This window comes from Oncorhynchus mykiss, chromosome 1 (genome assembly GCF_013265735.2).
Source record: "Oncorhynchus mykiss isolate Arlee chromosome 1, USDA_OmykA_1.1, whole genome shotgun sequence".
NCBI lineage: Eukaryota > Metazoa > Chordata > Actinopteri > Salmoniformes > Salmonidae > Oncorhynchus > Oncorhynchus mykiss.
In genome coordinates, this window is record NC_048565.1 from 64,791,557 (window position 1) to 64,815,596 (window position 24,040).

The window sequence follows — 24,040 nt, forward strand, 5'->3', positions numbered from 1 at the left end:
TGGAAGCTGAAAATGTCCCAGTTCTTCCATGGCCTGCATACTCACCTGACACGTCACCCACTGACTGGTTTTCTGATCCACTCCCCTACCTTTTTTTTTTTTTAAATCAGGTATCAGTGACCAACAGATGCATATCTGTATTCCCAGTCATGTGAAATCCATAGATTATGGTCCAACTAATTAACTTCTATTGAATGATTTCCTTACATAAACTGTAACTCAGGAAAATCTTACAAATTGTAGCCTGTTGCGTTTATATTTTTGTTCAGTGAAGTAGCCATTTTAGGTATGCAAAAAAAAGTCTTATAGTATGTGACATACAAATAAAAATAAAAAAACGAGTATGCTTTAAATGCCAGGATGTTAGTGTCATTTCATCTAGTAGAATTCGCTGCACACTTTTGAGGAAGAGAATTGTCTTTCTAGACTGACCTGTGTTTGACACTGACAATGAGGACACGCTGTACCCAAATGAACGAATGGCATTAGATGACACATTCTCAGGATGGGTGTGCCTAGTTTGCCGATACTTGTTGCTTATCGCATTAGTTTGACTAAATAGTACATTTAAATAGTATGTAGTATAATTTGTACACAGTATGTAGTTTAGTAAGTAATAGGCAAGAGATTTCAGACATGGCTCCTGCCTCAAGTGAGTAAAGAGGTGGAGAATGGTTGCATAAAGTTAAGGCTGGCTAGGCTGGACTTAGAGCACAGGAGTGCTGCTGACACATGAGAATTAACCTACATAAAAAAGGTAGTCATAACTGATAGGAGTACATTGAAATACACAAACCAGCAGATGCCAAGTATTGCCTGTATATTTTATTTTACGTACAGTACATATACAAAAAAAACTGAAAATGGCCAATAACATTGACCAACGAGGGCAACAGCAGACAGCCATGTTGCTCATCAAAACACAACATTTCCTGACATCCGCTTCCATCTTAATCATAAAACAGGTGAAAGGAGCTAGGCACTCTCTCCTTCCACAATCCTAAAGAGTCAACAAAAACCAAAGGGATTCAAAATGGAGAAAAAAAAACGCATCAGGAGCTCTTGGTCGTGTTCATTGGGGCTTGCAACGGAAAACATTTTGCAACAGAAAACTAAAATTAGCCATTTTTTTATTGGACAAGTACAGGTAGTCCTTGCTTTTTTATTCTGTTTGGGGCCTACTGAACTACCGACACTGGCCAGCAGTATGTGGACACCTGCTTGTCGAACATCTCATTCCAAAAACCATGGGCATGAATATGGAGTTGGTCCCCCCTTTGCTGCTATAACAGCCTCCACTCTTCTGGGAAGGCTTTCCGCTAGATATTGGAACATGCTTCCATTCAGCCATAAGAGCTTTAGTGAGGTTGGGCACTGATGTTGTGCGATTAGGCCTGACTGGCAGTTGGCGTTCCAATTCATCCCAAAGGTGTTCGAAGGGTTTGAGGTCTGGGCTCCGTGTAGGCCAGGCAAGTTCTTCCACACCGATCTTGACAAACCATTTCTGTATTTACCTCGCTTCGTGCACAGGGGCATTGTCCTGCTGAAATAAGAAAGGGCCTTCCCCAAACTGTTGCCACAAAGTTGGAAGCACAGATAAGATTTCCCTTCAATGGAACTAAGGGGGCTAACCATGAAAAACAGCCCCAGACCTTAATTTATCCTCTACCAAACTTGTTGGCACTATGCACCGGGGCAGGTAGCGTTCTGCTGGCATCCGCCAAACCCAGATTCGTCCACCTGACTGTCAGATGGTGAAGCGTGACTCGTCCCTTCAGAGAGAGCATTTCCACTGCTCCAGAGTCCAATGTCATCAAGCTTTACATCACTCCAGCAGACTCTTGCGATTGCGCATTATGATCTTAGGCTGGTGCGTGGCTCTTAGGCCATGTAAACCCATTGTTGCGTCTAGATGTTTCCACTTCACAATAACACCGCTTGCAGTTGACCGGGGCAGCTAAAGCAAGGCAGAAATTTGAGAAACTGACTTGTTGTAAAGGTATCATCCTTTGACGGTGCCACGTTGAAAGTCACTGAGCTCTTCAGTAAGGCCATTCAACTGCCAATGTCTGTCTATGGAGATTGCATGGCGGTGTGCTCAATTGCATTCACCTGTCAGCAACGGCTGTGGCTGAAATAGCCGAATACACCAATTCCAAGAATGTCCCTATACTTTTGGCCATGTAGTATATGTTCCGACTCCCCTTCCTTCCCTCCTACATTCCAAAAGTGCTGCTTTCAACTAAGATCAATAAAGGTCGATCCTGCAGTTTCTCCATCTCCAGACATGTAGCCAGTAGTGAGCAGCCACCCATCTCCCCACACACACTCAAAAGAGTTGAATTCACAGTATTCTTACAGCATTTCTGAGTGACCATAAAGCTTTAATTGATGCATAGTGTTTGACACTTTTGTCCACTCTCTCCAGTGGAAACATTTGACGGGGGATAGAACTGGGGTGGGTTGAGAGAATGTACAAAGACACACCGGAGACAAAAATGCAAGAATACAGTGTACACAACCACCCCTGAAAGGATCAATCTCTGGCATCCCAAAACTAAAAAAAAAAAAGTACATCTCCAAGGCCATGGATAGTCAACGTGGGACATTTGAACTCCCGCTGCCTGTCAGTGCTGTAACTCCAGTTAGTGTTCGGACAATGAGCTTACAGCAGGCCACAAAAGGTACAGATAAAGTGCTTTTCTTTACATGACACAAATAATTAAAAGTGAGTCTAAATTAACTCTGGGATCGCTCACAAATAACCCATAGATACCACACTTCTGAAGTATTCAAACCAAACTGAAATGGAAGAGAGAAACGTTTGAAAAAAAAAAAAAAATGTATAAATAACGTTACATCGACGTATCCAACTAGCAACGCTGAAGAAGGCTACAAAGATGAAACACTGTATGATAGAATAAACTACAGTACTATCTCTGGATGGAACAGTTTCACAGTTTCATATTTGGAAAGTAATGAACTTAAGTGTAAGACTTTTCACCAGAAATGTTGTGGATATGCTTCCTGGTCTATTCGAAAAGAGTTGCTGGGCTTCCGATGAGGATGGCACTGGGACTGAACGGACCTGACAAGGTCCTCTGACTGGTTGTCGTTGAACCGCTTCGCGACCAATCGGTCGAGAGGACCGTTCACAAAAGCAGCAGTATGGAGATCTCATGGGATTGTAGAACTTAAATTGTTATGGATAATAAATGGTTACAGATAATAAATACATTCTGATTTGTAGTATGTTGCTATTCAGTTCTATTGAAATGTGGTTACATCTAAAAAATAAAATTTAAAAATACAAAATTGAGGAATTGTTCCGTGTAGTCCATGAGATGCCTCAAAATTGCCCTTTCTTGCTCCCTTATCCAGCCAACAACATTCCACCTGAGCAGCCATTTTCCTCCAGCCATGTGGGGTTGGGAAAATGCTGTATAAATAGTGACCGTGGAAACTGCACACGCTCCCTCTCTCTCCTGGGGATAGATGACTCAAGAGTCAGAGATCCGCAACCTCTGACAGGAGACCATTCTTCCGCCTTCAGCCTCTACACAGAGTGAGAGAGAGAGAGGCGAGAGAGGGAGAAAGAAAGAACAAACAGAGTAATGAGTTTGAGCAAATAATGGCAGTACAAGTTTCCCAGGGAGGGACATTCTAACTGCAGGCCTAGACTTTGCACTGGGAGATGTGCATGTAGAATATATGGATTCTTACTTTACCATTCAAGACAGAACATTTCTACGTGAGTCCAAGACACTGTCTTAACTTTCAGAAGTCACGCTTGGACAATCTCTGGACAGCTGACATGGCAAAAACTATTTCCATCATGAGTGATTCGAAAGAGTGGCATTCTCAACAGCTTCTGGTGAGCATTATGAACAGAGCTCAGTACAGGTACCGTCACACAGCTACTGAGGCGTCGCCAGAGCAAACAGTGGTCCTGGGAGCTGTCTGGCTGTATCATATCACCCTGAGACAATATTTAACCTAGGTGTGTGTGTGTGAAGGGCCTGGTGCTTGGCTACATGGGGTCTGATTCCACACAATCAACAAACGGATACCAGGGGAACATGGGCTTGTGCTTTTGATTGATCAGGCCTAATAATGTTCTATGACAACTAGGGGGATAGGCAGGCTGAGACCAAATCACAAGTCCCTGAGTTCAGTCAACCAAAATCATGAAACTAGCTAAAAATCTACTGGAATGACAGGTGCAAACGTGCACTTATCTAAAATCTCATGACCAAATCAACTCAATGACTTGGTGTGACTTTACTGAAAAGGTGATTTGGTTTAACTCACATTGATTTATTAGCTAGCCATGGCTAAAATACACTTAAGTTCGTAGTGGCTGTTTAAAGTAATATAATTATTGCCATTGAGCAGAAGCTTTTCCCAAGCAGACTTACAATCCGGCGTGCATAATTTTTTTACAGGCTTAGTTAATCGTTAGAACCTTCTTAGGCGCTTCGTTAAATCTGTGCAGTTTCCCCAAAACCATTGTAACTAAAGTTCCACTTGAAAAAAACACTCATCATTTATAGGGCTGGGAATTGCCACCTCACGATACTATCACAATACTTAAGTGTTGATACGATATGTATTGCGATTCTCATGATTCTACAGTGCACTTAGACAGTATTCATAACCCTCGACTTATCACACATTTTGTTGTGTTAAGCCTAAATTAAAAATGGATTAAATATTCCCCCCCCCCCCACCCATCTCTACACAATAACCCATAAATGACAAAGTGAAAACATGTTTAGATATTTTCAGCAAATGTATAACAAAAATTAAAAACAGAAAGATGTTTCACTGTCTCTGTGACCACAGATAACATCAGAACAAAGTTGACTACCACTACAAAGTTGCCAATGTCTTCGAAATTGTTACAAACAAGACAAAAATCTGCTTAAAATGAAAACAGATGACTCCATTAAAAGATATACACTACATAGGGTTGTATATTTAAATCATATTGAAACCAATTCCATGTTCAACAAATTCGTTTTTTTTGTGCTAATTGTAGGCTAAGCTACTGTCTGTAAGTGTTGCCTCAATATACTATTTCATGATGTGTAACAGCGTGCGCGCAATGATGTGCCAGATCTGTGAATTACTGCATTATTATAGGGTAGTCTAAACATAAGAACAAGCCGACTCAATATTAGCAGCCATATAGGCCAAGTGATAATATCTCTACTAAGAGTTGATCCGTTGTCAGTATTGTGGAAGAATTCTAATGTTTATGATCCGAGAGCAGCGCTGCCTTCCTTTTGATCCTATCAGTATTGACAGATGCTCCGACGACGACGGACGCACTTGGTGAGCGTTCTCTCTACGAGGCGTTCCGGGGAAATGCATGGGACATCGTCGGCCGGTTTAAGAAAAAACACTTGTAAGCTTCAGTTCCATCCCTATCGGGAAACCGGGCCCTGCTTAGTTAGTTGTAAAAATGCCAAACATTCTTTAAGCAAATACAACCCCAAAAAATGTCATTAAGAATATTTTACTATACAACATTTCCATGCCTGTATGTATGAGATAAGCAAAAATGTAGTTTAGTTTATTCAAAGAGAGGGTGGGTATTTCGCCTGAACATTGCCCAACATGTATCCATAAATCAAAGGTACCGCAATAGTGTATTTAGTGAACAAACTCACAAATGGTCTGAGTGTTGTGGACTCACCTACGTTTCGCAGTGAGAGGTGAGTAGAGAGGTGATCTCGGGGCTCATGTGGCCCACGGCCTTGGCAGCTTCCACGATGGCTCGCCGGTACATCCCTTTCTTCTTGCGGTTGAATCGCGACCTGAAGAACTCCCGGAAGGGGGAGAGTTTGGCAACGGACAGCTGGGAGGTAGTGGGCGAGCCGAACCAGGCCACCTTGGCCTCTGGCCACTGGACCTCGCAGTTAGACTCCTCTTTGCGGCTGCCGCTGATGCTGAGCACCCTCGCCGGCCACCAGGGGAACCCATGGATCTTCCCCCACACCACGTCTCCCACGGCCACCGCGTGGCCCTCCTCCGTCACGCACTTGGTCATGCTACGTGTGTGCAGGCGCACGGTGAGTGGCGGCACAGTCTTGCTGTCGTCTTGTGAGATCGAGGAGGACATGGAGGAGATGTGCTCGCCGGGCGCTAGGTCGCACAGCTCTGGGGACGTGCCATCTGAGCTGAAGGATTTGGATTCGTCTAGACTGTCTGTGCTGCACACGGACAGGCTGGAGGAGTCCGCTTTCCTCTTGCGAAGGTTGATGAGCAGCGCAAGGTCACTTTGGCCTCGGTCTACCTCCTCTCCAGAGCTCCCCGACCACAGTTCCATGGGGGTTTTATCCCCAGAGTCCTCCGAGTGGGGTAGGGGACGAGGAACCGGGACCCCAAAGCTCTTTCTGCTCTGCCTCTCTACCAGCTCTGCATCGTAGACCGTCAGGCTGTCCTCTCCGTCCCCCAGGGTCCTCACTCGAATCTTGGGGGAGGGGAAGTCCAGGCCAGCCGTTGGGGGTCTGGGGAGCTTGAGTTTGGGAATGGACACGGTCAGGCCCGTCCTGGTGGCGTCCAGGATGTGGCGCTGCTCCTGGGTCTGGGTTAGGGTGGTGGGCTCGGGCACCTTGCCCAGCTGGCCTTTTAGGCCGTTTTGCATCAGCTGCTTAGGACAGAAGGGCTTGACAGAGCCGTGGACCCGAGCTGGGATCTTCATCACCTCGCCCTTGCCTTGCGGAGTGCTGTAGGAGATCTTGATGACCGGGCTGTGGGGAATGATGTCCACTGCAGGGAACTTTGGTTCCTCATCCCTCTTGTCCTTCCGGAGCCGCTTGCTGTCATAGCCGTTGGGGCCATTCTCCCGCCTCTTGCTGTTATCCTTGGTGGCATCTGCATCCTCTTTCCTGGTCAACTTCACAGACCCGTCTTTGGAGTCTTCATCGCTCTGTGGAGCGTTCTCTTTCCTGGAAGCCTTGGTTGTGGGCATCCCGTCCTTACTGTCCTCGTCACTGTTCAGTGTGTTCTTACACTTCTCGCACAACACCTGCCGGGGGCGGAGTCTGATGGTGCTCATGGTCATCTGCCCGGGCTCTCGGGTCCGCCTCTTCTTCCTTTTAATGGTCCGCGGAGGTGGCTGAGGTACCCATTGACCATAGCTGTGGCGCACCCAAATGGGCTGAGGGAAGGGAGCTCCTTCAAAATATGGAGGGTATGGACCGTGCCCGGCAGGCACTGTTGTGGGCAGAGGGGCTGGGAGACGGGCACCTAGTGGGTCATTTTCAGGGAGCGTGTTTTCATCCTTTGGTCTATGATGTGAAGCCTGGCTGGGAGGTTTAGTAACAGGTTCCTCTCTCAGGACTTCAGGGATGTCACAACCAGGTTTCAATGCAGGGCATTCCACTGGCTTTGAGGTGATATCCGGTAGGCAGAAAAGCCCAGTCCTAAGAGAAAAAGTGAGAAAGAAAATGACTTTAGTATGCTTTGTAGCTTCTGGGTTATTAGATCCAATTATTATGAAGTCAAATTGTTTGCACTCAACTTTATCATTGTGGATAAAGCAAGAATTGAAACTCTTTAGTTTAAGTTCCTGTTCGGGTCAAGAACATTAGCTCTACTAAATCTAAGCACAACAAATGCACTCCTCTGACCTTGTTGCAACACTTTAGCTTGTGTAAAAGACAGCACATTTATCACCTGTGTTGGGTTTTCTACTGGAGTGGGGGTTGGGAGACAGCAAGCAAGCAGGTCGTTGTCTAGTTCGCCTATAGCCCACCCCTACAGTCTTGCGCTTCAAACTGAAAAAGCTGAAGTGCGTGTTTTCTCTGTAAATTCACATGTTCCTTTTCATGCCAGTGGCCTACAGGCGTGACGTGTCCAAGCCGGGCTTCTCTAAGGAGCCATTTGAAAAGGGAGTTGAGAGCAGCCAAGGCAGCAGCAGCAACATGGCTGTGCTCCACTCTGCTGTCAGAGACAGCAGACAAAGAGACTACAGGATACCCAGGAGCCCCCTCCACTCCATCTGACTGAAAAAAACAACAACCCCGTGAATCACTCGGGACCCAGAGAGAGCCAGGAGATTCACTTGTTTTCGCATCAGTGTCTGCTGGGTGCTTGTGTGTAATGAGATGATTAATTAAAGCACATTTAGGCAGCCCGAAAGGCGTTTCCCCATGAGCGGCTATTGTCACATTTAAATAAAGAGGCCCGGCGAGGCCTGTTTCCTGTGCTTTAGAGGAGACCTTTAAAGGCCCTTCTTGAGCAACACAATCTCAGCCATCACAATGATTGACACAGGCTGGACATAGTGGTTAACAGGCCATGACAAATCCTGTTTCCATTTAGCATAGAATGCTGTACATACACTACAACCAAATAAAGAGATCCTGCACAAAGGATACATGACATGGAAACTGGAGACGCACAATTAAGGGAAATGCATTCCTATAAACCTAAAAGAAGAACTCACATTTTGACATTCCCAAAGCAAAATATGCCTGTATGCCAAACCACTGTTCTTTGTTTAAGCTTAGATCTTTTCCACTGGGGACACTGGGGACACTGGGGAAGGTCAATCTCAAGGCATTTGGAGTGATCCATCACGCGAATGTGTAGGCCTACATGTCTCAGTGAAGGCCTACCGATATGAAAAGCTGGTAAGATTCTGATGCTGAGTCTATAAATAAATAAACCCAGTGGCATTTAAAAAAGGTGCACCCACTGCACTGTACTAGCATGTACTAGTGCAACACAAGGCCAGTACATGTGACACACACTGCGAGCCAGATAACATGCCCCAGATGAATACCAATCATTCAAATAACATTTTATACCTTACCTCTATTGTTAACACCCTATACATAGGCATAAATGGGATTTCTTGCCAACATTGTGTAGTTCACCCTTTGTCAAGTACAAAGTGGACCTATAGCCTAGTTTTTCAGGTGTCTAATTTCCTTGGAAACGCGACAATTAGTGCCATCTTTAACAGCAAAACACAGCTGTATAATCTCTTATTTAGAGTTCAAGTCAATCATTTATAAATAGGCCTACACTGATTGTATCATTAGCTAAGGGTAACATTGGATGACTGAGTTTAACATAGGCCTACATTACTGAAAGCACAAGAACAGGAGTAGGCAAAATTATAATGTGATGCCCAACACTTTGCATATCTAGTATTAAAACATGTAACCTTAATGTAATAATTACTAGATAGGTAGCTATAAGAATGTATGTACAAAAGTCTAATATGAGAAAGGGTGTTTCAGTAAGGCCAGCCATAGCTGGGTTACATTGTTGGCAGTCTAAATCTTGCCAACATTGAACTAGCTTGATAGTTAACGTTAGCCAGCTAACAATGAGGTAACGTTACCCACGTAAGCATAACTTTTGTTGAAATGCCCATCACGTTACTTTCACGGGGTGGTTGGCTTTATCCAAACTTCCTAGTAATGATACACGTGTTTATATGTTATTAATATGTTCGCTGTAAAGGTGAGCAAATCAGAGTTAGCTGGCTAACGTTAACTAGCAAGCTAGCTACAACCCCTTGGAGTCTATTGTATGATGGCCCATGTAGCTAGTTAGTTAGCATGCTAAATTAGCCAGCAAACATTAGCAGGCTAACTAGCTAATTATTTTGTGATACAAGTATACAGTTATTCGAATAAATAAGACTCACTTTTTGTTGCAATCGAGTAATATCCCCATGTAGCACCTTTCTTGATAGGTAAGCGTCACTACTAGTGTATCGTTAACTATTTGATCAACAGTGACAGGAATCCGAGAGCCGGCCCGCAGCTCCTCGGCCACAGCCTCCATATTTTCCGGCGTGAGGTGTCCGGCTTTGCGGTACTCGAGCCCGGCCCTGGGAGCCACGATCGCCTCTGCTAAAGATGCTTCTCCCTTCTACTTTCGAGCACGGGAGGGTACACCAGGGCACGAAATGACGCCATCACCCCCCACCAAGTCAATTACAACAGTTCTGCCACTGGTGACATCACACAAAGACAGATGATATAAATATTTTGAGGTTGCCCCTCTGTCTTGCTTAAAATTATACCGTTTGGCTTTCCGTTTATTGTTGGCTCATGTAGCCACCATTTCAGAACAATAGCTATTTCATCACTATTAGTTATTATCTAGCTAATACATTTTTTTAAATGTAATTTAACTAGGCAAGTCAGTTAAGAATTTTTATTTTTATTTACACTGACATCCTAGGAACAGTGGGTTGGTTACCTGCCTTGTTCAGGCTCAGACCGAAAGATGTTTTACCTTCTCAGCTCAGGGATTCGATCTGGGCAAACACCGGCAAATGGCCCAGCGCTCTACCCACTAGGCTACCAGCCGCCCCCCGATACATTTCCCCCTTCCATTTGAATGTTATCGTCAGGCCATTTTTTATCGTGCCATTCCAAATTACATATATTCCTACCTTCAAACTGCCCTGGTTTACATGAATCACCCCCATATTTACTGTCTGTATCCAAGCCAACTGTATCAATAAGTAATTTAGGCAGTGCTTGACTTAGGCAGGAGTTATACTGCTTGAGCTCCTGTTCCTCTTATAGAATACTCTTATAGAGCTTCTGCACCTTAATATAAACAGTTCCAGCATCCAAAAGGAGTACCGGAACCTATTGAAGTCAAAGTCAAGCACTGAATTTAGGCTATAGGCACACATACAGTCAAATAAGTATACATGATCAACCTCTGTATAGCTGCTGTACAGTTGCAAGGACCTGAAATACAGTGACCTATTAGGCTGCTATTTAGCACTGATTGACTTGATGAATGAGGGTGTGTTTATCTTGGAACACAAGCACTTTACACTTAACTAATGATGTGCATGTAACAGGCTGAAATGTTTATTGATGAATGGGTATCGGATGCCATTGTAAACTGTTTGTAGAGTGCTATAATTCCATACTACCCTGTCCTGTATGACTTCTTTGCATACAATGTCAATTCATTTAATACGGCAACAATTCTAAATGGCAGTAGGTCTACACACACAAATACTTTCAATTGTCATAGCATCTTGGTGAGTTCTCCCCAGTAAATGCGATGAATCGATACTCGATGTCGCTCTCCTGTTTCCTCTCAGCAAGTTCCGACTGCAATCTCTTGGCCTGAAACAGAAGCAATGGAAGAAAACCACAAAGAAAGAAACACCTAGACATTCATTTAATTCCTGGGGCTGCTGTCATTGAGCACTGAAAATGACTTGACTGGTTACTTGATATACAGTAGAATAGTAACACACTTCCTCCATGTCCTGCCTTGCAGCTTCTGTCTCCTCTTGGGCAGTGCCACTGGGCCTCCTGCGCCTCTCCTGGATCATCTGAACATGGCTCCTGATCCGCTGCTCTAACTCCCGGTCGCGGGCTGCCCTGGGGTCACACAGGTCAAGGGTAAAATGAACCACCATTCCACAAACTAAAGATTCTCTTAGTTACATACCGCTGTGGGTGCTGCATGTTGTTGGTGGTGGAGGATTAGCTGGCTAGCTACAGACTACAGAGACCAGATGCTCGGAGTCCGGACCTGTCTGACCCTGTCCCTAATCAAGACTCCTGATACTTTAACCTGGCTGTGACTGACCAATGCTCCCTCCCTCCACATATACATTTATCACACGATTTCACGCAATTGATTGATTTAATTATTTGTTTATTTATTCCGATGGACTGTACGCTGCAATTCAGCTCTTGTACACCTTGACAATAAACTAAACCTTATACTGAGGTGTACTCTTTTGAATCAATAGTTTACATGAACAGTATTTATTCAAAAGACAGGTACTGGTCTATCGTTGTCAAAATCAAATCAAATTGTATTTGTCACATTCAATACAATAGGTGTAGAACTTGCAGTGAAATGCTTACTTTACAAGCCCTTAGCCCGTGGCTACTGTCAGTAGATTAGCTACATCATACCTGGCTTCCTCGTGTTCCTTCTGGGACAGGAACGAGCTCTGTCTCTGGATCCTCTTTGGTGGGGGGTTGTGGGTCTTGACCTCACCACTTTCAACAACACTACACAGAGACTCTGTGGCGTATGGAGCATTTATCGGTACCTGTACCAAAAAAATACATTCTATAGAAAGCTGGTCTTTTCTTCATACAACCGAAACTGTGAACTTACAGTAAGTTAAGGATGGATGATAGGTCTATCAGTGACACAGATTGACTACTACTATCCTGGCACATTGCTGAAGAGGTCAGATATGAGATATACAGCTATGGGTTGCTTTCTTTTTTATTTTTTTTTGAGGATCTGAGGGTCCATGCCAAATCTTTTCACCCTCATGAGGTGGAAGAGGCGTTGTCATGTCCTCTTCACGACTATGGTGGTATGTGTGGACCATGATTTTTTAATTGAACCTTTATTTAACTAGGCAAGTCAGTTAAGAACAATTCTTATTTTACAATGATGGCCTGACAATTCCTTAGTGATATGGTCACCAAGGAACTTGAAGCTCTAGACCTGCTCCACTACAGCCCCGTCGATGTGGATGGGGGCGTGCTCAGCTCTCTGTTTCCTGTAGTCCATGATCAGTTCCTTTGTCTGTGACGTTGAGGGAGAGGTTGTTGTCCTGGCACCACACTGCCAGGTCTCTGACCTCCTCCCTATAGGTCGGTCGTCTCATCGTTGTCGGTGATCAGCCCTACCACCGTCGTGTCGTCTGCAAACTTAATGATGGCGTTGGAGTTTTGTGCGGCCACGCAGTCTAGTCTGCTGCTTTGTATCTGACTGTGTGCGTGTGCGCTAGCATTCTGTGGAAGGGTTATGTTTACCAGCTGTGGTGCAGCCTCGCTGGGGACATCTGACTGCAGGATGACTGACTCGGCACACTGGAGGCACAGTGATCCATCGTTAGCTAGGCCTGTCGCTGCCCCTGACCTGGACAGCCTCAACTGAGTGTCTGCGCAGCCTGACGCTATCTTTTTCAACGTCTGCTCACCCAGAATGAAAACAAGGACTCCAGTCAGTCAGTCTCTCTCTTTCTACTCTAACTTCTCTCAGACAGTTTCCTTATAACAAGAACAGAACTGAAAACATTTTTATAATTCAAATGTTCTCCCTTTCCAATGACTGTGAAAGCCTTTCCTCGGGCTGGTGTTATGCTGCCCTCCTCTGGTCATTGGAAAGGGAGAACATTTGAATCAGAAAAATGCTTTCAGTTCTGTGAGTGAACAAATGGTGTATTCCAAAAATAGAATGGGAGTGAAAGCAGACATACAGAACAGACATACCTCTTCTCTTCTATGTCTCTCACGCCTTTCCTGCTTGTGCTCTAAGATTTTCCTCTCCTGCATGACCCTAGCATGAGTACGCCATTCCTTGAGGAGCTCTTGGTCTCTAAGGGAAAAGAAAGGCAGGGCCATATAAAGCACTGTGAGGAATTCATTACCCTATAAACACTGATCTAAGTTTGGTTTTATTTTGTTTAGGTCAGGATTGGGGTGGGATAAGCTCATCTTAGACCTTGCTGGATTTCTTTACCTACCCCTTATTGGCATTGGCCTTTGCAGACACATAATATTGATCCCTCCCTTTCTGGGACTTCATCAAATGCCAATTTGACACAATACACCCCTGCTTTCTGAAACTGCAAGTAGAGAGACAATTCTCTCTCACCCCTGGTATAACATAGTTAGCAACTAAATACTGTATGTAATTCATGTGATTCGAAAGGCCATGACATTGCTTACTGTAGCATTCATCAATTGTTGATCTCTGAAGGGCTTGACTCTCTTAAGTAGGGAGTCAGAGGTATAGCTAACTGATGTGAGATAATCTGTTGGGTTCTATAAAAATCCAACACTATTAACTTACTTACTTCCTCCTTTGTTCAAGAATGGCTTGTTTTTCTTTAAGCTCTTTCATTGCAGCCAGTCTTCTCTCCTCTGACCTCTTCCAGTACTGCGTGTCAAAGGGAGGGAGCTCGGGAAATATATTTCCCCTGGTAATCTCTTTCTTTCTGACAAAGAAATCAAAATAAAATGTTTTATTTTTTTATTGCTCTCAGAAGGACCGTGTCCCTACAGAACCTGGGAGATTTTATCGCTAGGCCTCCTCCTCAGAGACTGTCATAAAAATATTCTTAAACTGTCCATGCAGTATTTTCCATCTCAATAGCCTATTCATCTACAGTGGCTCCCTCTCTTTTCACCTTTCCTTCACAGCATTTAATTCCTCAGAGAAAGCATCCACCATATTGCTTTCACCTATCATTGCTAGCCTCGTAAACCATACTGTCCACTGTCCTGAGTATAGTGGCACGTCTGGTTGAAGAGTTTGGCAGTTCAAATAAGGAGAGAACACCATAGACTACTGAGTTTCCCCTAGATCTGCAGTTACCAGATGCCTGCCATTTCTCCCAAAACTTTACCAGAGGTTGAACCTTTTTGACTTGACCTTTTAATGACGGGCAGAGGGTATGTCTTGTGGCCTCTATCACCCTCTGCTGCTCTAGGGAGGCGTGAAATAGGGAGGGCATAGCCCAACTCAGCTCTGTCCATTTGGCTCATCTTCTGCCTCAGCTCTCTGAACCTCTGCAGTTCATCTTCATCCACCACCTCTTCACACAGGTCCAAACTGGACTTTACAAGCTCTGTCAACTGTAGCTTCTCCACTGGGGGCATGTCTGCAACCAAAACATCAACAAGAACTTTCCATGAAAATGATTACGGTAGCAAAATAATACATCTGTCACTTCCTATATAAACAATTGTCCTCTTCTGGATCTTTTGCATCGATGCTGAAATAAAAGTTTTAGTGAATACTAGTGGTAAAGTTGAAGCTGTAATGAGCCCAAAGTAAGCATGTCCCCTCATTCACGAAATAACATGATGAAATCTGGTGTGACATGATCTGAATGCCGGCATATTGCCCTTGCAGTGACAACCTAATATCCATCAAGATGAAATTACCTTTCCAGAGAGACAGTGAGCCTTGATCCTCTTTTTTAATAACATGAATATATAAAGATATAATAGGGCACCTTTGTTCTAGGTGTAAGCTTTCTGCTGAGGGGTGCCTTGGTGCCTTGGCTGGTTACCAATAGGCACTACTAGACAGTGGTTGATGACAAAGCGCCTCTGTTAGAAGCCCACAGGTTATCGATCATTTTAATCGGGCTAAAAATATTACTGGCTAGAGCTGCACAAAAAGTCTGCCTGCTGCATGCACCGTCTCCAAGGGAACAGAAGTCACACCACTGAAGTGGAACAAGGGCAAGGAGCTATTTTGGTGGCCAGCCTTTCTTTCTTATACAATAGAACAGATGGCGGTGGGCGTGTTCAGAAGGGCGGACACCACACAAACACCTTGCCGTCACATTGTTCAACTTCATCAGGTGACATTACAGTTATCATTCACCTGGAAGAGAGTTCCGCACACTAACCGGTCGTTCGGCCATGGCACTCCGTAGGTACTGTAGGATGCATTGGAGGCCCTGCCCCACAACCTCTTGAGGTGGAAACGTGATGGGGCAATGCCTCAAACTCAGGGCCTTGAGAGTAATCACGTTACCTGAGAAGTACAAACACATATGTCAGAAAAAGTAATGCAGTTCACAGCTGGAGTTGGGTCACTGAAGAATAAGCTGGGGAAAAAACAACATGTCCCCCCCCACTCTTCCAGTAAAGGAAATGAAGTCCAAGCATTCTATCCCAAAATACTGTCAAAAATCACTGAATACTGTTGATAAAATGCAATGATGTTCTTGTGTAAAGGATTAAGGAAACAAGGTGACAGAATTCAACTCACCCAATTCCAGTGGAAGCTCTGTGATAGGATTCCCTTCTAGCAGCAACGTTTTCAGACATCTGCATCAACCAATTAATACATGAATCCATTAAAATCCACAGCACATCTACAAATATTTTGGTTGAAAAGCCCATACAAACTAGCCTAAAATACCTGTGTAGACCAATTTTTGCAGGAAGGGCTGTGATTTGGTTATTTCTGAGATCTAACCACACCAAGTTTGACAAACTGGTGAACAGCGTATCCGGAAGCCTGGATATTTCATTACCTTCAAGATACAAATTCTTAAAACAACAGGAAGATACAGTTAGAGAGGATACAGTTAGTTCTGAATAACAAAGCATATTCTTGAAAATAATAGCATCGGAATAATCTGCTTGGCCTACCTTTAAAGTAGTGTTCTTCAAAATGCAATCCACAACATATTTGAAGTTTCTTCTGCTGAAATATTGGGTGTCAGATGTGACATACTCAGTGATCTGTATAGGTCCAACACACTCTGGTAGAATGTGCGGGGTATGTGTTTTCACAGCATTATCACCACAATCAAGGCTTAAATGAAGGTCAGTAATTTCCTTTTCTAAGGAAGACATTGCTGCTGTGCTGTTATCTCATTTGGTCAGTTAGTAAGCAGTTGTATCCTTCAGCCCATCATCAAAGTGCCATCTTGAAATTGTCAACGCCCATGATAGCTAGAGGGAGAAACAAGAATATGTCAGACATGAAACTCATCTTCCAGTTAAATACAGTGACAGTCAAATTAATGTCCTGGCCCTTTGGGAGAAATGAATCATTAAACGTGTAAAAACTCTCGACCAGATATTGATGTAACGTTAACAAGCATAGATCACATCCGTGAGACACCCCATTGTTGGATACAACTAAAATTGAACTCATGATACTGAAATGTGAACAACTGTTAGCTATAGCTATGTTAGCTACTTTGTCCACATGGAATATTTCTGACATGCAACATTTTAAACGTAGGCTAAGGTTAGTTAGCTTACGCGTTTAGCGTTACCATAACTGTTAGCTCGCTAACGCGTTAGATATGCAAACCCAAAACATTTGGTGAAGATATTGTACAACGCGTCATTCATCATCCTAATCCAAGCAATCACTCCAATGTATAAGAACGTATGAATTATAGGATTATCAACAAGCTGAAGTAAATACATTCAACTTTTGTAGAGGCATTAGCTAGATAGTTTATTTACCTAGCTAGCTAGTAGTTAGCCAACTAGTCGTGTGATCAGCTATTACCATGGTAACCGTGGTGGCAGGACAACATCAAATACAGGGCGTGTCAATAATCAAACAGTGGCATGTGACGCAATTAACAAGTCTCTTCCGCATCATTGGCCTAGAGAGGGGCCGTTTTTGTTGACTTTTAGGTTGACAGACAAACCAAAAGTAAAAATAAAAAAAACACTTGTTTTTAAATGAGGAAAGGAACGAAAATCTAAGTATTTATAGTATTATTATAATGTCCCATTAAGTATCATCCACGCCATGCCTAACTAGCATCAGTTTCCTAAATTAACCATAACTCAACCATTTACTGCGTAGATATGTTGTGTCTTGTGATGTTGTCTGAATAGGTTATCTGCATGCAATGACTGTTTATAGCCTACTTTTTTTGCAAAGCAAAATCATTTTCTGCATTTTTTTTTTACAGAAATCTAGACATATCCCATTCACACTGTATGCCATGAAGAAGCATGAAGTGGAATCTCACATCTGTTAATGATGTAGCCTATTCTAAGGTCAGGGAAGTAAAGTGTTAACCCCATTTTCAATGATCTGGCGCCACCCTTTTCCTAATTAGATTCGCATTTTCGCAATGACCGTATCCAGTTAGAGAATATACAGCAGCACTTCCTATAATATTGAAAAATGTTCTTAAGGTCTAGCCGCTAGAACGAGAGCTGCAGAGAGGCTGGGTTCTTCACATGCATGACAGTGAGACTCAAACGTCGACTAGAGAACTGTCACACACGGCTCCGCGAACATAAGTCAGTTGAGGACGGGAAGAGAAAAATAGGAAAGCCGATTGTTTATATTTTTAAAACAGTATTGAGGCTCACTATCCGATCTAATCTATCGTCTTTGTTGTTTTAGTGAGGCAAAGTCGCAGTGCGTAAATGAGATAAAAAACAAACATTTTTTTTAAGAATCAATAACAGGAGGGAGCGATGCATTTGTTCAACGTGTCCAACACACAGCTGTAGTTTTTTTTTTTTTTTTTAACGAGCGAGGAATGCTATCTGAGCTCGCGCATCAATGTTTCACTGGGGCAAGTGGAAGAAGAGGATGGGCGCGAATAGTTCTTCTAAGAGACCGGTCTACGATGAAAAGGAAGATGGTAAGAAAACACAAAGCATTGCTTGCTATTCGTTTGAGTTCATGGTGAACTACAGTGCAACGTTGTAGCGCCACTCAAATTGCACGTGAGTCAAAGTTAGTGTAGCCTTCTGAAGGCTACATTCATTGGATCAAGCAATTCCATCCCTGTGTTGCCTACTGCTTGTACAATAGGTGACGATGTGCATTCTAGGCTAAACTCGTTACACCTCGAGAATTTTGGAGGAAATATTTCTCAAATAATATCCTCCTCAAGCAAGGTCTTGCTTGCAGCCTAGATATGAAAGGAGAGGTCGGGGGTGTGGTGTTAAACTTTAGATTGGACACTGAAACAAAATGTAAAATGTATGGCATACATAGTCTAGCAACTAACATCATATTTCACACCTGTTTTTGCCAAACTATGCCAATGTAATGTTTGTTGTTCTTTATGGCAAGAAAACTGTTCCAGAAAGATGACACTGAAATATTGGTTGCAATCTATTTATTCTGTAGATCAATCAAGTGGTTAGTGTCTAAAGCCATTATCATTACTTATGGGGATCACATACAATGCAGAAGTCTCATTGTTTTCTTGTTATTCTTCAGCCTTTCCAGAAGGAACATTTTCCCTATCATTCTCTGTAAAAAAAAAATAAGATGGTGTTGGCTGAATGCAAAGAAATATAAGCATGTGAAGTTGTTATTTTCAGTAATTTAGCACACTCTTATCCAGAGTGACTTACAGTGAGTGCAGTTTTCATACTTAAAAAAAAATACTGATCCCTCATGGGAATTGAACTCACAACCCTGGCATTGCACACGCCATGCTATACCAACTGAACTACATAGGACTGAATAATAAAAATAATTGAAGAATTAAGACAAGAACAGTGGCACGCATGAAAGTAAGGCTAATTTATGGCTGTTAGTGTAAAGGAGAGTAAGCCCATTGGAGCTTAACCAAATATACCTTGCTTTGAATCATCAATACCCCTTAATGAGCTAAAATACTAATGTTGCCAACGAGTTTTCTAAAATGACAGAAGCGCCTACTAAATGAGGTCCGTTCACTATGGAGTTGAGGTCATATGATAAGGGGGATGCAGATTTTGTTTTGGGGGGGGAGCAATTCTACGGTAACAGAATCACCCTGAGACTCAGATTTTTCACTTTAAAATGTATGCCAAACAGAAACCATTGATTTCAAAGTTAAACAAACTATAAAACCATATGCACAAGGACTACTTTGAACAATTTACACAGAACATTTCACAAAAATCTGAACAAACCATAGATGTCCAAACTTGTGAAACATAGACATCACAGTAGAGGTGACAGGTCGCCGGTAGTCTAGCAGTTAAGAGCGTTGGGACAGTAACCTAAAGGTAATCTGTTGATGTGCCTTAAAGCAAAGCACTTAATTGCTTCTGTAAGTTGTTTTGGATAAGAGTGTCTGGTAGGCGAAGAGCACATCAAACTAGAGTACTGAACTCTACTATTCTTCACTGTGCTGTCCAAACTTGTAAAAAAAACAACATAGATGTCTATGATTAATTCAGATGTGATCTGGTCACCAATCATAGACGTCTACAGTACGTTTGGGCCAAATCAAGGCTGGTCCCACCCGGAGTAAAAATCAACGTGTGTGTGTGTGTGTGTGTGTGTGTGTGTGTGTGTAAATCAAAAAACCATGTCTGTGGACGTTGAAAGCAAGGACATAGTGGACTGACCAAATTTCAACTTCTTCTCAATGTCCATGGACGTTTGGTGCAGGTCGGTGATCAGTGGGTGTGGATGCTAGTTACAGTAAATGGAAAGAGAGGAGAGGTAACATTAACTGGAGAGAGGGAGAGGTTGTCCAGACTGTTTTCACACTCATTTTGACCACCAGATGCCAGAAAGAAAACAGTTATGAGCTGACCATAACAGTATGCCAGTGGAAGGGAGGACAGTAGCAGGTGACCGAACTGTGGTTTGTGACTACTATGATTTCCCATTGTAGCCAATTCAATTGCAGTAATCCCATTACAGATTTTTCGGTAATTCTGTTACCGATTTGGTAACAGAATTAGGAGTTTGATCACTTAAGTTACAAACAAAAATGTATATCAGTAAAAACCTAACTAATTGGTTGGTTTACCTTTACTTTTTACTTCTGTGAACTTTTATTATCCTCCCTCCTCATGAGGGATATATGGGTTGTTGGTAACAGAAGTTTACGGCACAAGGAAATATTTTAACTTAATTTAATTCATGTAATTTCTCAAACGGAATATACGTGTTGATATTATTTTGCAGGGGTCTTTACTTCAACATTATTGTGTTTTGAAGTATTTCTAATACCATTTTAAGACTTTTTCTGCTAGATGTTTTCTAAGATCAATTTGTATCTGTTTGACCAGAAATCAATGCCATTATTTATGCCTATGCCTTTTCTTCTCCAAAATATGGACTCTATATGGACCCTCCCATGAACACGTTGCTGCTCATGGGTCCTTTACATGGAAATGCCCTTTAGCTACAAGGGTTACCCATTTAGAAGCTACCTTTTGTCCATAATGTTAAAATGGTACTTTTTAATGAATCAACAGACGTCAGTGAAAGTTATGTAAAAGTAATGGAAAGTGTATTGGGAAGCAATGAACCGTGCAATCTGTGTTGTTTTTGTCAGTGTTCTTTTTCATATGGAGCTATGTACAGTTTGTCAAATTCAAAGTTACAGAGGAGGCTCTGTTTCCAGAGGAAAGAGGGAGGCAGTTATAAGTTGTTGTCCCCCCCCTTTACTTTTGATTAATGGAGGGGCCTTGAGGCTCAAGGCTGGCATGGAAAAAATGGGGAGGAAACAACATATATTCGCAATTTTCAAGTCTTATATTATTTCTATGGGCCGGGGTGATTGCTTCGCATTCTATAACGTACTGTTTATTTCTGAATCACAAGTTACATGAATACCTAATTACTTCAGTTACAACCCCGCCTCCACTCCACCTCACCCAGAATGAGCATGCTGTGTATGTTCATCACCTTCCCCATTATCATTATGCGTAGATGCACATACATTAAGTGAATGTTATGCCGTGGTGCAAGGGGGCGGTTGATAGAATTCCTTTCACATCGTGAACATTTGAGGGCATTAATTCAAGACTGTGTTTGCTGAGAGAGCGAGAGAGACTTTGTCAGTCCCAGTTTAGCCTCACTTGGAAGTGTTTTTCCATTTTATTTTCAGGACATCCAGTGTTACAAGTACAACACACAATGATTTGACGTATACAGCTGCATTCGTGAGTTCTATTGACAAATGTCCGCCAAGCAAAAACCTGATAAGAATGCTGTAAGTACAGAAATTGTTAGCTCAGTGGGACATGAATATCCTACTAGTCAGCGACAACTGTGTGGAATTTGTGACCGCAACTTTGTGAGCTTATTACAGCATTATAGACACTATGTCCTGGGATTTCCTATGATCTTCTATGTAGAATCTCTTACCTTCTAACGACACTTGTGTCGCTCTAGCTCTGCCCGCGTCAATCACACAGACTAATGGTGCAGATGAAATAGACTAATCCAATGGGTCCACAACCCAGCAGTCTGTAGCTCAAACACTCAATGTTAAAAAGGGGTTAGAAGTCCAAAACGTGCCAGCGTCACGGTGGGGCTGTAGGAGTTTTAATGCGTTCTCCATCGACGTCTCTGATCTCTGCACATTAAAACGGTAGTGATGACATGCCATTCAGTCGCTTGTATGGAAGTTGCTCAGTTGGTTTTATGTCAAGAGCATCCACTAAGTGTTGTGTATGTTTTCTACCTGGGTCTTTAAGAAACAGTATCTCTTGGCTTATTGGAAAACTGGAAAACTGCATATGACCTACATCAGGCAGTAATGTTAGAGTGTTCCTTGCCAACGAAGGTCTCGACCATAATCAAGTATTCAGATTGATGTCCAAGAGAAGCTGCCGGAGGGCTATTTTAGTAGATTTTTTTTTATTTATAGCGAGGAAATAAGAGTGAGCCTATATGATTGAATGGGGCACTCCTTGCATGGCTGTTATGCATTGCATTATTTCTCTATACGACACTAGCTCTAAGTAGTTCAAACAGACCATCATATGGCTGGATCCCACTGCAACACTCAAGCCTTTCTTTACGAAGGTCATGCAAACAGTAGCTGGATGAAAGTGTTGAAGCACGAGCAAAGGTAAGTCCCAAGAGAAAGAAGCACTTTGCTTTGACAAAGCCTCACCTTACCACTGCAGTAATGCACTGTGTGTGTGTAATGAGCTCTATGTAGTAGTGTGTGTGCAAGTTTGTGACTCGGGTATGTGCGTTCCATGAGCATGAGGCTTTGAAGAACAAAACAGCGGGGCAGACATGGAGAAAGATTGCATGGAATACGGAGTCCCAGTTTTCTTTCATCTTCAGCATTACTCTCAATTTCTTTCTTTCTCTCCATCTATTAAACAGAGCGGTAGCCCTGTGCCTGCAGCTTTTAGCCTCTTACTAGTACTGACTAATTTCCCCTGGCTGATATATGGTGTTCATACTGTAGTATCTGATTCGTGGTGGGAAAGGAATACCTCACCAACTTCACAAGTTGGACATACTGTTCTGTAATAGGATGGCAATAACATCCCAAACAACCCTTGGACTTTGGGTGACTGATTAGAACTATCCCCTTTTGTGTAGTAGTAGGCTACACTCGTAACAAAAAATATGCTATCTACAACCTAAAAGGGTTCTTCAGCTGTCCTCAGAAGAACCCTTTGAAAAAACCCTTTTGGTTCCAGGCAAATCCCTTTTGGTTCCAAGTAGACCCGTTTTGGGTTCTATGTAGAACCCTTTTTAAGGGTTCTACACAGAACCCAAAACGGGTCTACTTGGAACCAAAAAAGGGTTTCTACCTGGGGGAAAAAAATGTATTCTATGGGGACAACTGAAGAACCCTTTTGGAACCCTTTTTTTGTAGAAATGATGTTAAAATTATATATCTCTGTACTTACAGAAGATGCCACTTTCTAAAGGTATTCAATATTTACAATTCCCTAACCTTGTACTCGCTTCTGGTGATAAACAGGAGACGGTGTTTATAACAAAACTATAGTTTCAGTCTAAAGGTGTCTTCAAAGAGATCAGCTCAGCTGGGTGCTGAGATAAAAACAGAAAGGAGAAAGGTCGCTCGGTGTGTGTGTGTGTGTGTGTGTGGAGGGTGGGGGGGTTTATGGTGCGCGTGAGTTAGTGATGCACGGTTGACTCATAACCTGCAGTCCCTGTGGTTATATCTGCGGGATGTGCTGATTTTAGGGTCATGACATATTGTGTGGGTGGGTGGCAGGAGGAAGGGTTGAATAAAGAGAGAACAATGCATTAACATTCCATAAATGTATCATTATTGAGCAATTCATATTTATAGGCTATATTAAGGTTTTCTTCAATTATTTTTATATGGCATTAGTGCGTAGCCTAAACCTAAATATTAGGGCATAACAGTAGCGTGCTAAAAAAAAATTCCCTAAACACACCAATTGCCAGATGCTTTTGTGAACAGAAAAAGTTAACGTCGATTCACTGAGGCAAAAAGGACGATGTTGGAGTTATTGAATAAAAGTGAAAAGTTGCGAAGTGGAGAGTTGAAAATAAATAGACGTGCCAGAGCAGTAGTTTAATGTTTGGTAAAGATTTGGTGAAGTTGTAAAAGAAGGATGATAGCAGTGCTGGTGTTGTGCCAAAAGCTCTCCCCTGCCAGAATTCCCCCCCCCCCCCCCCCCCGCTTCGCGTGAATTTGCATGCACTCAATTCTTCATTGCTGCGACTTGCTTGCTAGTTGATATTTCTGATCACGTTAGGCTGCATTTCATTTAATTTTTTTTATGTCGGTTTGATTGTGGGGGAGGCACTAATGTCTGCAGTTTTCGGTTTGGCTATTTGT

General features: G+C 42.8%; 3 protein-coding genes across 7 annotated transcripts in view; 1 reads left to right on the forward strand and 2 right to left on the reverse strand.

Moving 5' to 3' along the window:
- Window positions 1-803: 803 nt before the first annotated feature.
- On the reverse strand, window positions 804-10,104 carry LOC110526927 (PWWP domain-containing protein 2B). 2 transcript variants are annotated; one of them, XM_021608115.2, is made up of 3 exons: window positions 9,674-10,104; window positions 5,702-7,433; window positions 804-3,556 (listed from the first exon to the last, which is right to left on the reverse strand). In XM_021608115.2, the coding sequence occupies exons 1-2, from the start codon at window positions 9,811-9,813 to the stop codon at window positions 5,702-5,704; spliced, it is 1,872 nt and encodes a 623-aa protein (XP_021463790.1). In that variant the 5' UTR covers window positions 9,814-10,104; the 3' UTR covers window positions 804-3,556. The 2 variants fall into 2 exon arrangements, with proteins under 2 accessions (XP_021463790.1, XP_021463784.1); XM_021608109.2 differs by having other exon boundaries at window positions 5,706-7,433; window positions 9,674-10,101.
- Window positions 10,105-10,835: 731 nt separating this feature from the next.
- Window positions 10,836-18,073, reverse strand: LOC110526944 (leucine-rich repeat-containing protein 27). Of its 4 annotated transcripts, none has more exons than XM_036982780.1 (12): window positions 17,934-18,073; window positions 16,158-16,463; window positions 15,925-16,055; window positions 15,772-15,830; window positions 15,382-15,534; window positions 14,419-14,647; window positions 13,841-13,981; window positions 13,254-13,359; window positions 12,795-12,953; window positions 11,934-12,073; window positions 11,261-11,387; window positions 10,836-11,126 (listed from the first exon to the last, which is right to left on the reverse strand). In XM_036982780.1, the coding sequence occupies exons 2-12, from the start codon at window positions 16,362-16,364 to the stop codon at window positions 11,019-11,021; spliced, it is 1,560 nt and encodes a 519-aa protein (XP_036838675.1). In that variant the 5' UTR covers window positions 16,365-16,463; window positions 17,934-18,073; the 3' UTR covers window positions 10,836-11,018. The 4 variants fall into 4 exon arrangements, with proteins under 4 accessions (XP_036838675.1, XP_036838667.1, XP_021463798.1 ...); XM_036982772.1 differs by lacking the exon at window positions 17,934-18,073 and adding an exon at window positions 16,989-17,088; XM_021608123.2 differs by lacking the exons at window positions 12,795-12,953; window positions 17,934-18,073 and adding an exon at window positions 16,989-17,088.
- Window positions 17,699-24,040, forward strand: part of LOC110526969 (serine/threonine-protein kinase 32C) — a 136,910-nt gene continuing 130,568 nt past the window's right edge. Inside the window, exon 1 of the mRNA XM_021608144.2 lies at window positions 17,699-18,136. Within this exon, the coding sequence (XP_021463819.1) occupies window positions 18,055-18,136 (82 nt within the window). The 5' untranslated portion in view covers window positions 17,699-18,054. The remainder of the gene's footprint in view (window positions 18,137-24,040) is intronic.

Bases quoted from the DNA above. Each gene is read 5' to 3' on its own strand.
- LOC110526927 (XM_021608109.2), bottom strand. From the start codon at position 9,813: ATGGAGGCTGTGGCCGAGGAGCTGCGGGCCGGCTCTCGGATTCCTGTC. The intron at 7,434-9,673 runs GTGAGTCTTATT...TTTTTCTCTTAG, and splicing joins TTACTCGATTGCAACAAAAA to GACTGGGCTTTTCTGCCTAC.
- LOC110526944 (XM_036982780.1), bottom strand. From the start codon at position 16,364: ATGTCTTCCTTAGAAAAGGAAATTACTGACCTTCATTTAAGCCTTGAT. The intron at 15,831-15,924 runs GTATTTTAGGCT...TGGTTGATGCAG, and splicing joins GCAAAAATTGGTCTACACAG to ATGTCTGAAAACGTTGCTGC. The intron at 15,535-15,771 runs GTGAGTTGAATT...TGTACTTCTCAG, and splicing joins AGAGCTTCCACTGGAATTGG to GTAACGTGATTACTCTCAAG.